Source organism: Bufo gargarizans, chromosome 1, assembly GCF_014858855.1.
Source record: "Bufo gargarizans isolate SCDJY-AF-19 chromosome 1, ASM1485885v1, whole genome shotgun sequence".
Taxonomy (NCBI): domain Eukaryota; kingdom Metazoa; phylum Chordata; class Amphibia; order Anura; family Bufonidae; genus Bufo; species Bufo gargarizans.
Window position 1 is genome coordinate 382982925 of NC_058080.1, and position 18227 is coordinate 383001151.

General features: G+C 44.1%; 1 protein-coding gene across 1 annotated transcript in view; it reads left to right on the plus strand.

The window, feature by feature from the left end:
- SMIM7 (small integral membrane protein 7) overlaps positions 1–16841 on the plus strand; it is a 29573-nt gene extending 12732 nt beyond the window's left edge. The window contains exons 4-5 of the mRNA XM_044285416.1: positions 6251–6341; positions 16220–16841. Coding sequence (XP_044141351.1) covers positions 6251–6341; positions 16220–16235 — 107 coding nt within the window. The 3' untranslated portion in view covers positions 16236–16841. The remainder of the gene's footprint in view (positions 1–6250; positions 6342–16219) is intronic.
- The last annotated feature ends 1386 nt before the right edge of the window (positions 16842–18227 follow it).

Here is an 18227-nt window from a genome sequence, read left to right on the forward strand (position 1 = left end):
CAACCAAGTGAACAACACTCTCCAGAATATAGGCCTATCGATATCCAAATGTACCATAAAGAAAAGACTGCATGAAAGTATACAGAGGGTTCACTGAACGGTGAAAGCCCCTCATAAGCCTCAAGAATAAGAAAGCTAGACTTAAAAAAAACTGCACACTTCTGGAAGAACATTCTTTGGACAGATGAAACCAAGATGAAGCGCTACCAGAATGATGGAAAGAAGAAAGTATGGCGATGCCATGGTACAGCTCACGATCCAAAGCGTACCACATCATCTGTAAAACACGGCGGAGGCAGCGTGATGGCTTGGGCATGCATGGCTGCCAGTGGCACTGGGTCCCTAGTGTTTATTGATGATGTGACACAGGACAGAAGCAGCCGGATGAATTCTGGGGTTTTCATTTTTTTTCCCTTTGACATGCATTAATGCCGAGTGTTCCGGCAAAACGGATGCGCATGCTCAGACTGCAAAAAATGTGAAAAAAATAAATGCCGGATCCGTTTTTCCAGATGACACCGGAGAGAAGGATCCGTCATTTCAATGCATTTGTCTTATGGCTCAGGATCCTGATCCGTCTGACAAATGCCCTCAGTTTGCATGACGGAATCCTCTGCCGCAAGTGTGAAAGTAGTGTCAGTCACCTGATCTGAACCCAATAGAGCAGTGATGGCGAACCTATGGCACGGGTGCCAGAGGCGGCACTCGGAGCCCTCTCTGTGGGCACCAACACCCTGGAAAAAGTCTATGGTGTACCAATATGCTTTAGACTTTTCCTGTCATTCAGCAGCGCAGGGCGCACTGAATGCAGGCAGGCTATTGTAGATAAATGATAAAGTACATGGAAGATATTCTATATTGGACTGTAGGATTCAAGGTAAATTGCTGTGTTGGCACTTTGCGATAAATAAGTGTGTTTATGTGGCAGTTTGGGCACTCGGTCTGTAAAAGGTTCACCATCACTGCATCAGAGCATTTCACTTGTTAAAGACTAAACTTCAGACAGAAAGCCCCACAAACAAACAGCAACTGAAAACCGCTGCAGTAAAGGCCTGGCAGAGCATTAAGGAGGAAGAAACACAGCGTCTGGTGATGTCCATGAGTTCAGGACTTCATATACATATATATATATATATATATATATATATATATATATATATATATATATATATATATATATATATATATATATATATATATTTTATAGTGATGTGTACAGTATAATGGCTGGGAGGCGTGTATATCCCACCTCAGCTGGGTGAAAGAACTGAAATTCAGAAAGCTGCAGTGGTTTCAGCAAAGTGTAGTTTGCTGAGACCGTTTTGTCTAGATGTTGTCATGGGCTGGATTTTATGTGGATTGGGGGATAGGTTTGATAATGGGATCTGCCAGTCCACACCCTTCCACTACATGTATTGTCCTTTGCCAGAGGTGATCGCAGGTGAGGCCTGCTGCTGTAATGAAGGCGGGATAAAACAACCATCTGTGTATGACTTGGGGGGAGAAAGGCTGAGGAAGCCTGAGAGGCTCTAGGTGGTCTCAGGCAGGAGGGCTGAGGGGCCATGAGGCTTTGTAAAGCCTGAAGTTTAGGGGGCCCAGCGACGCCTACGGAAAGAGGGTCGGGCGGTCAGAGTCGGGAGGACTATGGACCCCCCCCCCCACAAGGGTGCTGGTGTGGTCACGGCCTGGAGTCTGCTGGACCGTATATGGCTGAGGAAGCCGGATCTAATCCCGTGTGTGAACGTCACTCTATAGGTGAGGTAGAGGCAACACATGTATTAGGTAGAGCCCAGACGGGCAGGTGTTTATTTTTTTTATGTTTATGTGTGTGATGGTGCTGAAGTGCCAAAATAAAGCACCTTTTGGACTTGAACCCCGTTGTCAGAGGAGAAGTGTGTGATTGTGACCCCCTGAGAGAGCGATCCCTTACGATATATAATGTTCACTAATAAAATACAATATGTGGAACTCAACAAGGAGATCCCAGTAGTAAAGCTGGCCGTACACATGCAATAGCTTTCAGCTGACACACCCATGCACATACACATACGATTTGGGAAAATGTGTTGTCAATAGAGAGAGACACTTCTGGTGGGGCTTATCACCTGGAAGAATAAAATGATTGAGCGAAAATCTCTACTTCACCCGATCCTTCTCTCCTGGACATCATCTGTCTGGGAGAGTCCGGAGCTTCCCATACACATTAGGTCATCAGCATGTTTGGTCGACAGTACACTAAGGCAGGGGTATGCAACCCTACTGCACTCCAGCTGTTGAGAAACTGCTTCCTTTTTTAGACCTGGCATGAGTGGGGAAAAGTTGCAGATTGTGGCTTCTGCAAGAGATATAAGCCAGAAAGGTGGTGTATATCTGATAGTAAATGACCCCCATAGTGTATACAGAATGTGTGGCCTCTATTACATCTCTGCTGAGGTTGTTACCCAGATTTCCCAGATCCTGAATTCCAAATTTACCCAGTTATGTAGTGACGAATCCCTTCATATAACCAGACCTGGAAAAGCTGGGTGAAAACACTGTAAAACTGCCTTGGTGACAACAGACGAGTACCGTTTATAATAGATTCACACAATAGATATGGATTCACCACATCTTCGCCTCACTGAGATTGCTACTCCGCTTTTCCAGACTGCAGAATGCCAGATCAGCCTACTTATGAATTGGTAGATCCCCAGTATTATAGAATACACAGCTGGATTTGCTAGCTACAGTATGTGCCTGGAAAAGCCGGGTAAGAATCTCATGACAAATCCTCTAAACTGCAGCACAGCCAGACAGATTTGTCATTCAGAATCCCGAGAAAGCTGAGTAATTATATGGAACTGTAGGGCTAGTTCATGGTATCCTGCATAGCCGGATACTACCTTTCCCTGTCGGAGCCTATTGACTGTAATGGGACCCGGGGGGGATCCTCCCTGTTTCTGGCATTAGTGCTGGAATTTGGCCAGAAACAGGCCAGATCCCTGTCCTGTGCGGACAGATTGCTGTCAGTACTTACCGTTAGGCTACATTCACACAGCAGTGGAAAAAATGCCTAGAAAAATGGACACTGTCATGGCCGTTTTTCAACAATTTTCTGTCAGTCTTTGTAATGACTTTTTTTTTTTTTTTTTTTTTGGGTTTTATCCCAACCCCTGCAGTGCCCCTTGAACATCAAATCCCCCACTAGCGCCACCTGTATGATTTACACCCGATTAGTGCCCCCTATTATTATTAATGCCCCCAATAGTGGCTCACGGTATTCCCTACTTTAACCCCATTCTGCTTGTGCTAAAAAAAAAAAAAAATAATAATAATGCTTGCCTCATCCACTTGCACTAGAGTTAGCAGGAGCTGTGCTCCCAGCGTGGTGATGTCATCATGCTGGGAATGTCAGGTCCTGCTGCATCCTGTGAAGAGCGAGTGTGCGTGCAAGTGGATGAGGTAAGTATTAATTTTACAATTATTACTAATTTAACTCCTGAAAGACCTAGTGTACCTGTGATTAACATAGTTGTTAGACGTGTGCACTCCTGTCTAAACTCCTGTTAAAAACCGCCCTATTGATTTCGATGGGGTCTGTCTGGCCTTCACTGGCTGTTAAAAAAAAAATATAAAAAAAAATGGTCATGTGAATAGCCCCATTGACCTCAATTGATTCTAAAAACAGCCATCACACAGCTGTGTGGATGTAGCCTTAATCCCAACTAACAATGCACTGTACATCTAGAATTACATTAGCAGGCAAGATTTCATAGTACATATTGAAGATGTTGGAAGGAACTTGGCTGGAGACAGGGGTTGCAGGTAAAGCTTGTGAATGCGCTGGACTCTTCCAGGTCCTGAAACAACCAGTGGACGCGTCTTGCGTCCCTTACATACGACGCAGGAAAACTTGAACATCGTATTTTCTATCTTTCTATGTCATTGATGGAAATTATGACTATTACCACGGTGTACATTTTATTTTATTTTTTATTACGGACACGGGAAAAAAAAGCCGCCTATTTTTACGACTGTCCAGAAATTTCTGGACGGTTGGCAACCCTGGTTGTGGCTACCTTTCTGCATCTGGCTAAAGAGCTGAAAAGTGGTTTTCATTTGCAGCATTAAGTGGATGCTCACAGATAAGATGTAAGCATGCTTAGCATAATCCTATTGGGAACCTATCCCGTCTACTCATGAGGGGATGGTAATCACTTTATTTTTCTGATAAACCTGTGCTTCATGCTTATCCTATTATGCACATTTGGCCTGGGGTAAAGTGCAGTCAAGACAACATCCATGTTGCTCTTCAGACCTTTCCGAGGTGGAAGCAATGCAGCCTTGTATGTAAGCATGTCCATGTGACTGAAATGCCAGAGGTGTGGAATTATTTCTCTCCCAGCTATTGCTGGCCTCTGTTCCTCTGGCTAGACCACCTACCAATGCAGGCTTTGTACATTGTGCGCCTAGAGATCCTTTTGCTGCTAGTCAGCATTCTTAAATGAATCCTTCCTGGTCCCTCAATTTTGGTGTTTGGGTCAGAATTGAAGCAATGCTGGAGCCTACTTGGTCCTTGCATGAACACAACAGAAGGATAATATTGCATTCAAATCACAGCTTTATTAATGTTCCCATAATGACACACAACATCAGGATCTTACGCGTTTTAGGCTGATGAGGTCCGGAGTCATAAAGCAAGGTGGTATCTGCCTAAAATGCGTAAGCGTCTGCCTTTCTGTGGCCTCAGAGGTCACACATGCTTGCACATGATGTCCCTGAAGTCATTAAAAAAAGTCACAAAAATTATGTTGATAGCTGTACAAATTAAAAAGTAACAGCTGTTAAACGAACACATATCAAAATGGCTAATTGTGTCAGGTCCCGAAGATCCAAAACACCCTGGGGTTGAAGTATGGCATCCCTGTTGCACAAGCATAGGGTGTGATAAGTATAAGCATGCATTTCTTTGAGCAAACAATGACTTGTGTGTTCTGGATTCCTGGAGATGACCAGTTGATCCAGTACATTATTCTTATTTATAGCTAGGAAGGAATTTTTATTTGCCTTACTCTAGATCAGCTCTGCAAGATTATAGTTTTAGGCAGGTCTGGAAAAATGCTGTAAAGTTAGGCTACTTTCACACTTGGGTTTGGGGTTCCGCTTGTGAGATCCGTTTGAGGGCTCTCACAAGCGGCCCCAAACGGATCCGTTCATACCCAATGCATTCTGAATGGATAAGGATCCGTTCAGAATGCATCAGTCTGGCTCCGTTTGGCCTCCATTCCGCTCTGGAGGCGGACACCAAAACGCAGCTTGCAGCGTTTTGGTGTCCGCCTGGCCGTGCGGAGCCAAGCGGATCCGTCCTGACTTACAATGCAAGTCAATGGGGACGGATCCGTTTGACGTTGACACAATATGGTGCAATTGCAAACGTATCCGTCCCCCATTGACTTTCAATGTAAAGTCAGGAGTCCCTATTATACCATCGGATCTGAGTTTTCTCCAATCCGATGGTATATTCTAACATAGAGGCGTTCCCATGGTGATGGGGACGCTTCAAGTTAGAATATACTAAGAACTGTGTACATAACTGCCCCCTGCTGCCTGGCAGCACCCGATTTCTTACAGGGGGCTGTGATCCGCACAATTAACCCCAATGCTTTTAATACTGGGGAGGGAGGGGGGGTCTGAGGGGTTAATTGTGCGGATCACAGCCCCCTGTAAGAGATCGGGTGCTGCCAGGCAGCAGGGGGCAGTTATGTACACAGTTCTTAGTATATTCTAACTTGAAGCGTCCCCATCATTATCTGTTGACAAAAATTACAAAGTGAATAAACAAAAGAGAAATCTAAATCACTTCAATATTTGGTGTGACCACCCTCTGCCTTCAAAAGAGGATCAGTTCTTCCAGATACACTTGCACAGTCTTTGAGGGAACCTGGCAGAGTGGTTGTTTCAAATATCTTGGAAAACTAACCATAGATCTTCTGTGGTTGTAGGTCTGTTCAAATCTTTCTGCCTCTCCATGTAATCCCAGATAGTCTTGATGATGCTGAGATCAGAGATCTGTGGGGGCCATATCATCACTTTCCGGGCTCCTAATTCTTCTTTACATTGAAGAAAGGTCTTAGTGACATTGGCAGTATGTTTGGGGCCATTTTCCTTTTGCAGAACAAATTTGGAGCTAATCAGATGCCTACCTGATGGTACTGCATAATGTGTGTGTTGAGTTCCACCTCAGCTAACAGTTTGGTGTATTTTTTTTCAGGTGACAATATTCGAGAATTTCTGCTCAGCTTACGCTACTTCAGGATTTTTATCGCCATGTGGAACATTTTTATGATGTTTTGTATGATTGTGTAAGTATGGATAAATTGTTATTCTGTACCAGACCACCCGTATACTATATATGTCCAGGCTGTCCGTTTTTACCTATGCAAGGATGTTCCTGAATGTCCTCACAGAGATGGCAGCTGCACTCTAATTGTGCAGATGCTGGGAGCTCCTTCTCGGTGAAAGCCGGGCTTAGCTTAAAGGCAGAGCTGTACCTTCTCTGCCTCTGTATACACAGCACTAGAGATGAGCGAACTTCAGTTTTTGAAGTTCAGGTGTACGCTGAATTGCGTTATGGATTCCGTTACCACAGACCATAACGCAATTAAATGACGGAGTTCATAACGGAATGCCTTTAGTGTCCTCTCCTGCATAATGGAAACCGGACGGATCCGTTATGCTGGCCATAGACTTCTATTATGACGGAATGCATAATAGAATGCTTCTAAAGGCATTACGTTAAGAATTCCGCCATTAAATTGCATTATGTTCCGTGGTAACTGCATCCATAACGCAATTCGGAATAAGCCCGAACTTCAAAAACTGAAGTTTGCTCATCCCTACATAGCACCCAATAAGGTATTAGGCAGTACCACTTAATGCTCTGATCCCAACAATCACATGACTTTTGTTTCTCCTTTAATTGCACATGTTACTGGGTCTTAGCAGACCCAGATCAGCTCTGCAGTGAGGCTCAGCCGTCTTGTTAAACCATCCAGGGGCTGTATTCCCCCTGTAACTGGAGCTAGTCAGTCCTAGTTACAGGAGAAATCCACAATAAAAAATAAAAAAGATTGTTATAATGTCCCCCACCCCCAGAAGATCTTGAATAATGTTATGAGGCACGCAAAGTGCAAATTTAAAAAAACAAACCATAAAAAAACAACTTGTTGCCCTTTTACTAATAAATATAGATTTCTGTTCAAGCACATGGACTGCTGACAGATGTGCCGGATTTATGTGCCTTGTCATAAATTACATGCATCCTCTGGAAGTGCAGGGGATATCAAGACCAGTGCACAAAGAGACAGTTATGATTAATCTCTCCTTTAGGGCTCATGCACACGGCTCGGGCAACATCCGTGCGGATTCCTCAGACAGATTCAGACCCATTCAACTTGAATGGGTCCGTGATCCATCTGCACCGCAAAAAATAGAACATGTAGCTCCCTAGCGCTCCTCCATCCACACCGGACCTACCTGATTGTTTCCGTGATACGGGGTGCAGTTTGCGGACTGCAATACGGGAACGGCCATGTGCATGAGCCCTTAGTCTTTACTGACCTGATTTATGGTTTCACTCATGTTTTGTACCTTCATCCTTTGGTTCAGTATTCAGAAACTCCTAGCATTTTCTTTAGTCATAACCATGGGTTATTTCTGGTCAGTAATTAATTTAGGGTAAGGAGAACCTAGAATATTAACTAGCAGATTGTTCTGTAACAATAAGCAATAGGAGCTGACACTACTGCGATACACTCGCACCCCTGCATCCATATAGGAATGGTAGTGCCCTATGCATAGAATATATATAACCAGTTCATCCAGAAAATCTGAAGCATAGCACTTGCCAACCTGTTAAAATATCCACTTTGACTTCCGGTTCCGGCGCGCACACGGATAGCCGCTAGTGAAAGGTGCTCTGCTCGACCGGCCCGAAATTCGGAGAACCGCCGCATATCGGGACTGTAAAGTACCCTCAGAGGCCCTTCGGAGTGTTGGGGTTAACTCATGGAGAAATTCATGGTCAGAGGCGGCTCTCAGAAAGAGTTCCAATCATCACTCCCGTCAAGGTAGGAGCTGAGAACCAGGGGCAAGATGGCGCCGTCAAACGAGAAACGCCAAAGACTTACCCGCTCGACTTCTCAATCCACACACAGGAGTGCGGAAGCCTCCTGTTCGGAAGAGGTGGACTGCGGTACAGATCCGAAGGAAGATTTAACTTCTTTGTGTAAAACTATGGCTATAGAAGTGGACAAACTCCTGGCCCCGGATATTAAAGCTTCACTGGAGGCTACCGTGTCATCGGCCTTGCAGCAGTTACAATCAGAGGTGGCGCAACACACCTCCCAGTCAAATCACCGAAGTACAACAGAGGTTAATGCTGGTTGAGGAAGAGCTGGAAAAAGCTCAAAGCAACATCAGTGATCTCCTACGCAACAACCAGTATTTGAAGGAGAAGATCGACGACTTGGAAAACCGCTCCCAAAGGAGCAACCTAAGAATAATCGGATTGCCAGAATCGATTCCCCTGAACCAGTTGGCAGACATTTGTGAGGTAGAGATACCGCAAGCTCTGGGGCTGAGAGGCACATGCACAGTGGAGAGGGCGCATCGTCTGGGACCGCCGATGTCTGCGGGAGGGCACTCCAATAACACGCGACCTAGAGCTGCGATAGTGAAATACCTAAACTATGCTGCCAAAGAGGCCATATTGGCGAAATTCAGGGGCAGCACGCAACCCCTACTGATTCGGGGCAACTAAATCTTATTATTCAGTGACCACTCCGCTGATCTAGCGAAACGCAGGAGGGAGTTCACTCTGATTTGTTCCTCACTGGCAAAGAATAAAGTCAAGTTTGCTTTATTATACCCTGCAACGTTGAGGATTTTTCGCCAGGATGGGACAATCGACACCTTTCATTCTCCAGGAGAAGCGAGGGAGGCACTGGAGTCGGATCCGTTATGTTCGGATATGGTCCCCCCACTTTCCCAAAGATCCACAGCTTCGACCAGAGGAAGAGGGTCCAGACAGAAGCTAGGAAGATCGGTGTCCAGACCCATGGGACCGGAGGAGCAGGAGGCTGATCCTGAATGAGGGCGGACAACACTGTGTGTTGGCAGACTCTGACCGGGATTCCCTGAAGGGACACGTGAGATTACAGTGGACTCATGGTTTATTCATATTAGAATATATAGTTACTTGTTATACCTAGTAGTACAGGGCTGGAGGGTTTGGCGATGTGGAAGATTGCCAATGAGTCAGTTAAATGTTTGTAGCGACAACAGCTACACTATAAGATGTGCGAAAAAAGTGAAGTCAACAGAATGGATGTTAATGTTGTGGGTTTGGATAGGGGGGTACGGGTTGGGGGGAAAGGGGGGGAGGGTAGGGAGGGTTTGAACACTAAGCTGGGACTGGTTAGGGTTATGATGCCTCGGCGACATTATGTGAGATACTGGGGCTGTCTGTTCCGAGTGGCTTCTCCTGCAGAGATCTATAAAACAGAGAAAAAACTATGAGAGTGGCCACATGGAATGTTAAAGGCCTCCGGTCCCCCGCTAAACATATGGCGGTTTTACGCCATCTTAAAAAACTCAATATTGATGTAGCATTTCTGCAGGAGACCCATTTGGAAGAGGCGGATTTTTGGAGGATGCGAAGATTATGGGTGGGACAGGTAATGGGATCGCCCTCGGTGGGCAAAAAGACGGGAATCATTGTCCTGTTGCATAAACGTTTACGATATGATATCAAGTCCACGTCAACGGACAAGCAGGGGAGATGGATGGGTGTGTGTATAGATTTCTCCCGCAGGCCAGATGGTCATACACAACGTCTACACCCCCAACACTTCCCAGGCAGACTTTTATAAGAGATTAGAGATGGATATTCTGAAAGAAGATTCACAAATGATAATGGTGGCGGGAGATTTTAATAGAGTACATAATGAGCAGGAGGATAGGAAACGAGGGGTCTCTGGGGTAATTCAACAACAGGGTCGTGCCCAGACATTACTCCCTCCTAATACAGAACACCGGTTTGTTGGATGTATGGCGGTACCACCACCCAGTGGACCGCGAGTTCACCCACTTCTCACATGCCCAGGGATCATGGTCAAGGATTGACTATTTTTTTTTTAGCGTCATCAAGATTGTTAACCAGCGTTAAAATGGTTGAGATTTCTGACATGTTAATCTCTGACCATACCCCAGTGGTTATGGAGATCATGGATACTGTTCCCAGGGGACAGGAATATATATGGAGAATGCCTCAGCACTTGTCCAAGGACAAGGAATTTATTGACAAGATGAAAGTGTGGTGGTGGGAATACGCACAAGATAACGCAGAACACATAACCAATCAGGCTCTATTTTGGGATGCGGCCAAAGCAGTACTAAGAGGTCGTATAATGTCACACACGATAGGGGAAAAAAAAAAAAAGAGGCGAGGAAAAAGTATGAAGAGGCTACTATCCAGGTACGGGAGGCTTACACAAATTTTCTGCAGAATCCCACAGACTCCAATAAAATACTCTGGGTAACCGCTAAACACAATTTTGATTACCACCAGGAGAGACAGGAAAAATGGTTTGGAGATTATCAAAGGGCGAAATTTTTTGGCCATGGCAATAAAGCAGGTCGTTTGTTGGCCAACTTAACTCGCCCGTTTGTCAAACAGTCAGCATTACATACCTTAAAAGATAAGTCGGGAAGATTGTGTACCCAACCGAAGGATATAATAGAAACACTGGGTGGATTTTTCCAGACGTTATATACTAATGACCCCTTTGATACCCAGGGAGCAAAGGACCTCCTGGCTAAGGTAGACCTGCCACAACTTTCTATAGATGTGTTGGAAACGCTGAATCGCGTCATAAGTGAGGAGGAGTTAGTGGCGACCATAAAAACTCTTGCGAACTGCAAGGAGCCGGGCCCCGATGGGTTCCCCGCGGAATTTTATAAAGTAATGAATCAGGAGTTGTCCCCGACTTTGACTAGTCTATTTAATACCATCATGAATGGAGGGGTCTGCCAGACACGGGCAAAGTAGCTTATATAAAGATACTTCCAAAAAAGGGATTTAACCCAGCCGGGCGCATATAGGCCAATATCCTTAATTAACCAGGATATTAAGATTCTATCCAAAATCTTAGCTAATAGGTTGGCCATATGTGTGCCTGAGTTAATAGGCCAGCATCAAGTGGGATTCATGAGGGGTAGGTCATCGGTTACCAATATTCGTAAGGTCCTAGCAGTTTTAAGCGCTGACAAAACTAGTAAAAGTGATTACAAACCAGCGCTACTAGCAATCGATGCCGAGAAGGCTTTCGATAATCGCTGGCAGTGGTTCGATATGGTGCTGGATAAGGTCAATATCGAGGGCTACTTTAGAAATTACTTGAAGGCGCAATGCGAAAATCCTCAAGCGAAAGTTTATGTACCGGACTTTCTATCTAAAACTATTATACTCAGCAAATGCACGCGACAGGGGTGTCCCTTGTCTCCATTGCTCTTTAATCTGGCAATGGAACCCCTAGCGAGATTGTTGATAAAATCCGATACCTTTGAAGGAATTGCAGTGGGTAAAATGGAGTTGAAAGTGAGTTGTTTTGCGGACGACATCCTGATATACCTAGGAGCTCCAGAGCTTCATTTAGATTGGGTTCTAGATACACTAATCGCATATGCCAAGGTGACATAAGATTAACGTAGACAAGAGCCAACTGTTGCTCTTGGGACGGAGTACCTACCAGAAACGTCATATACAAACTAGGGTTGAAATCCAGAAAGACTATATAACTTACCTGGGTATCAAAATAGGACGCACCCCGCAGTCAATCTATACACTGAACTACCCCCCTCTATTCCTAAAGATAAAGAGCGAATTGGAAAAATGGCAGAAGTTGCCCTTGTCCTTGTGCGGTAGAGCACACTTAATTAAAATGATAAGCTTCCCGAAGTTACTTTATCCGCTTCAACCGATTCCGTTACTACTAAAACATTCAGATACTATGAGGATGCAGAGGGATTTTAACCGCTTCTTGTGGAAAACTAAAAGACCCTGCATTGCTTATGTGAAACTGACAATGCTTAAGGGAGGAGGGCTACAAATGCCAAATATTCGCCATTATAACCTAGCGGCCTTATTCCGACATGTAAGGGATTGGGTGTGGGGGACTGGTTACTATAGAGCAGGAACTGGCCGGCCTGGGGAACTTAAAAGCTCTATTACATTCAAGGCTAAGAGATATCCCCATACTTATCAGACCGTCCATTTTGCTAAAAGACACCATAATGGCGTGGAAGTCGATTAGGAAGATCTATGGACTTCCCTACTATATATCGCCCAGGATGCCATTGTGGTCGCTGCCTGCGTTCCCACAGGGCAGGGAAAACATTTTGTTCCAAAGCTGGAGGAATAAAAACATTACGAAACTCAGTGATTTAATGGAAACCAATGGCCATCAATTACTGTCATGGGAACAGTTGAAGGGAAAGTATGACCTAACTGACGCGCACTATCTCCCTTTCCAGCAGATTAGGAGCTACTGCAAAGTACAGGCAGGCTCTTTGGGTGACCCGGAAAGGCTTGCGTGGTTCGCGGCTTTACTGGGCAGAGATGGCACGCACATGTCCCTCTCAGAATTGCATCAAAAGTTGCATAACATTCAGATGATAGGCTTGGTAAAAGGAGCCTTTAAGCCCTGGGAAAGGGAACTGAAAGACCAAAACGTAGCCAAAAAAATGAGAGAAGGCCTCGAATTAGTGAGAGAGCAGTTTACAACGAACAATGGAGAGAGACACAACTAAGGCTTATGCATAGGGCGACGTACGCCTTTAATTTATCATACCGGGATGCTCCTGCCCACTACCTATGGCAGTGCCCCAAATGTGTCCTCCCGAAAGCTGGACTTCTTCATGCTTTGTGGGAATGCCCAAAGGTACAACAGCTATGGCAAAGATCAGTGGAGGCAATAAAGGAGATCTGGGGAGAGATAGTGGGACTAACACCTCAATGTATTTTTCATTACATACCTAAAAAACAGGAAGAGGAGAAGTTGGGGGCTGTGGTAGCGAAGGGAGGAGTACATATTCTATTAATGTCCGTAAATAAATCTCTTCTACGTCACTGGCTGGAAGCTGAGGTGCCGTCATGGGATGAGGTAGTAGGGACTATGAGGAATGTACTATAGCTTGAAAGATTAGAGGTAGAACAAGATGAGGAACGATTGATTTATCAAAAAATGGAAGGAACTTATGGCCCCCTTCAAACTGACTAAGTGGTATCTGGAAGCGCAATTAGCGAATAGATTGGGGAAGCTGGAATCATAGATAGATATAAGGGAGATTCAAGCTTACGGCATGATGTAAACTTGTACGAGCAAAGAAATGACATGTAACCATGTAAAGACATCTAGTTGTAAAATGATGTTTTGTAACGAAATGCCATTTATGACTTGCTGACTGCATGTGTACTGCATGGAAATTCTCATTTCAATAAAGAGATTATAAAAAAAAAAAAAAAAAAAAAAAAAAAAAAATCTCCACTTTATTGACACTTCAGGCCGTACAAGATGTGGATAAATCTAGGCCATAGTGCAGTCAGCAAATGGTCGTCGGCCTAGATTTATCCGGATGCTTCAATAGAGTGGAGATTTTAACTGGTTGGTGAGCGCTATGCTTCAAACAAAACTCAATTTGCTATTTTTTAAAAGGCAACGGAAACCAGGCTTGGCTGTCATATGTAACACTTTATACTGGCCAAGAGATGAACCCCTCACAACTCGGACCACATGGTCCAACACACACCTACAGGGGGATATATCAAACCTAGTGTAAAGAAAAACTGGCTTAGTTGCCCATAGCGACCAGATTCCATTTTCCAGAGGGGCCCTGAAAAATGAAAGGTTGACGCTAATTGGTTGCTATGGGCAACTAAGCCAGTTTTCCCTTACACCAGTTTTGATAACTCTCCCCACAGAGATTTATTGACTTTCCTCCAGATATTTACAATTTTGTGGCCAGTGACATACAGTAATGTCATCTTTTAATTACACCCTATATCAAAATGACCATAACAGATAAGGGGACACAATTTAAAAGCTTAATTTAAAGGGGTTATCCAATCCATATAATGACCCCCAGAATGCTTGGGCCCCTCCTCTAGAGCATACTTGCCTGCTCCCCGACACAGCACAGCCACAGCTGCATCACCCGCGATGCTAGGGAGGTTGGTCACCGTTGCGACCTGCTATTGGCTGCTACCCTTGTCCTGGATGTTTTGATCAGCACGACGAGGAGATGCAGCGGTGGCCATGCAGGGATCTGGAGGGATGTGGGTGCCGGGGAGCAGGCAAGTATGCTCTAGGGCAAGGGGTACTCAAGTACTTTTTGTAAAGTTCCATATACCTGAGTCTGCTGTAGGATGAAGGTCCGAGCTGCAAAACAAATATTTAAGGAGGGACAACACCATTGGCGTGTAGCGCTGCATTATTTTTTACAATAATCCACATCTCCAAGCCCACCGAATCTCCTTTCTGCTGACCGAACAGTAAGAATGTCCTTTCAGTGCCCCCTTACAATAATGATGCCCCTTTAATTTCCCTCAGACAGTATGATATCCCTTTAGTGCTCCACAGAGTATGATACCCCTAAGTGCACACTCACAGCAGAGTAATCCCTTGGTGCCCCCACACATTGAGGCTTCTTAGTGCCCCTGACACATTGCGATGCCTCCTTAGTTCCTCCCCACAGAGTTTGAATACCTTAAGTGCCCCCTCACAGTAGTTATGCCCTCGTTGTGCCCCCTTAATGGTAATAATCCCAATTGTGCCCCCTTCACAGTAAAAATGCCCCTTAATAGTAGAAATTTCCATTGTGCCCCCTCTATAGTAGAAATTTCCATTGTGCCCCCTCTATAGTAGAAATTTCCATTGTGCCCCCTCTATAGTAGAAATTTCCATTGTGCCCCCTCTATAGTAGAAATTTCCATTGTGCCCCCTCCAGAGTAGAAATTTCCATTGTGCCCCCTCCAGAGTAGAAATGCCCATTGTGCCCCTTCACATTAGCAATGCCCATTGTGCCCCCTTCACATTAGCAATGCCCATTGTGCCCCCTTCACATTAGCAATGCCCATTGTGCCCCCTCCAGAGTAGACATTTCCATTGTTCCCCCTTTACATATGTAATGCCCATTGTGCCCCCTGTGTTTAAAAAACAAACAAAAAAAAAAAACAACACACAGTAACTCACCTTGTCCCGTTCCTGAAGCTCACAGTCCTCTCTCCCCTGCAGACACGGATCGCTCTGCAGCACTGGGTGGGCGGGGCTTATGCAGATTTCTGTGCTACAGGCTCCGCCCACACATGCCAGCAGCGCAATCTGTGCCTGTAGGCTGAATGGTGCAGCGGGGAGAAGGCTTCCTGCTTCACCATTCAGAGCACCGCCGGCCTGAAGGAGGGGAGGAGCGCTAGGAGCTGAGTGGTGAGTGACAGGACCGCAGCTCCCAGCGCTCCAGCAATGAGCACTTCCATCTGTATTGCTAGAAGTGCTCATTGCTTCTGGGCTGCGGCACCCAGGGCCCACTGCAGGGGTCCGGACAGCTGGCAACCACGGTCCGAATTGCGTACCCCTGCTCTAGAAGATGGTCCCGGGCATTCTGGAGGTCATTATAAAGCTTGGATAACCCCTTTAATGTGAAAACAGACTTTTTTTTTCCATTGGAGACAGCAAGCAATGATGATGTCTGTAAAGTGCTGCGGAATATGTCAGTGCTATATAAGGAAGTAAAATATATTCACCGCTTTACCTTATCCAATCAGTTGATTCCTGTCATTAATGGCAATCACAAAAGCCGGCCATCCTGTAATTTACTGTAAATTATACGTCTTCGCTTTGTAGCCAGGTTACAAGCCCCATGGCTTCTGGGCACAGCGATGCACTATGTGTAAATTAGAGATGAGCAAATTGATTCTAATGAATCAATTAGTCTCATTAGTCAGACTTCTCCTGTGGGGGACTGTCCACACAGGTAAGAAGCGCCCACCTGCTGTATAATTGACCGGGCCAGACACCCTACCCGTAAGAATCGATTTGCTCATCTGTAGTGTGTGTGTATACTGTATATATACCGGTACATATATTACACATCCGTTTTTTAATTCTTATTTTCTTCCTTTCAGGTTGTTTGGTTCCTAAATAATCATTGTGGACCAAGGAATATATGTGGATTTTTCAACCCTATAACCTTCAACAAGCTCCGATACTCGCCCTCAGACTCCATAGATATCATTCCGCCTAGTTTCTTTCCAGATAATGGTGATCTGTAGATTTCTATATTGGACTATTCCGTGACATTAGCACCAAAATATCAATAGAGACAATATATGGAATTTCTGGCCATTGCTAAATATAATAGTATTTTCAACTGCTGCCAGTAACGGATATGATATATACAAGTGATATATGAAAGTGTATTTCAGAAGCACCAACATTTCCCATATCTTAACCACTGGTGAAGGTCTTCCTGAAGATGGCAGTAAATGGTGATGCCAGGACACAACTAGTTTGTTTCCGTGCATTGATGTCATACATTTTATGTTTCCGACATTACTCCACATGTCTTATGTATTTGTCTTATAAAAGAAGTCCACCTTACGATGCTACAAGTCAGTGATCTCAAATGTTAACCCATTAGTGACTGCCCAGAAGTATTTTACAGTGGTCACTATTGGGCTTTGAACCTGCATATACCGTAAGCCTTTTTACAGCAGTACAGGTTTAGCCCAACTGCTCTAACGGCTAGAGTCAGAGAAATGGCAACAACAAAATAAAAATCAACTTTCTACTCTGAAAAAGTTTTTTTAAATGGGGGAAAAAAATGGAAAAAATTAAATCCCCACCACATTTGGTATTGGCGCATCTGTATCGTTTCAAACTATACAATGATCACATAATGTATCCTGCACAGCGAATGTCATAAAAATAACACTATTTCAGAACAGTTTTTTGCTTACATGTTAATTATACTGTAGTGAGCACAGTATATAAAAAAGACAGAATTGCTTGTTTTTGCTTATCTGACCAAAAAGTAAAAAAAATTAATAAAAAGCAATCAAAATGTTTTATGTACCGAAAATGGTAACAATAAAAATAAAAAGTGAACCTGCAGATATCAAGCCTTACCACAACTCTGTCAAAAGAAAAATAGTAAGTTAAGGATCTTGGGATGTGGCGAAGCAAAAACATTGATTTAACCACTTCTAGATCGGGCCATTTACTCCCTTCCTGACCAGGCCTAATTTTGCAAATCTGACATGTGGTAATAACTTTCAAACGCTTTTACTTATCCAAGCCATTCAGAGATTGTTTTCTCGTGACAAATTGTACTTCATGTTAATGGTAAATTTGAGTCAATATGTTTTACCTTTTATTTATAAAATATGAAAAAATTCACTGTTTTCTAAATTGGAATCTCTCTGCTTTTAAAGTATAACTGTCACACTTAGACCCTAATTTCAATTTTCATATATGTAGTTACTAATAACATGATATTCCAGAATCAGTTATTATTAGGGTCCATTCACACGTCCGTTTTTTCTTTCCTGATCTGTTCCGTTTTTGCAGAACAGATCAGGACCAGATCTGGACCCATTCATTTTCAATGGGTCCTGGAAAAAATCGGACAGCACAATGTGTGCTGTCCGTTTCCGTTGTTCCGTTCCGCATGTCCGTTTAAATATAAAACATGTCCTATTCTTTTCCGCAAAATTTGGATCCTGGTACAATACAAAGTCAATGGATCCGCAAAAAACGAAAGACATTCGGATGTCATTCCGTATGTCATCCGTTTTATGCGGAATCCGTTCCTGGAAACACATAACAAATTTTTATTTATTTTTTTCAATTTTTTTTCAAAACTTTATTTGATTATTGAAATTTATACATGTTTCCGTTTTTTGCGGATCCGCAAAAAACGGATGACATACGGAAACATTTTCAGGTACAACGGATCCGCAAAAAACGGACCGAAAATCGGGATATAGGAAAATACTGACGTGTGAATGTAGCCTTAGACTGACTCACCCCATATTTAATAAGATTCAGCCCTTAGCAACCAGTCTGCATAAAACTGCAATTTCTCTATTCAGTTAAGATGGCCGCCACTGCCCTCACCCTGAGGCTAATCCC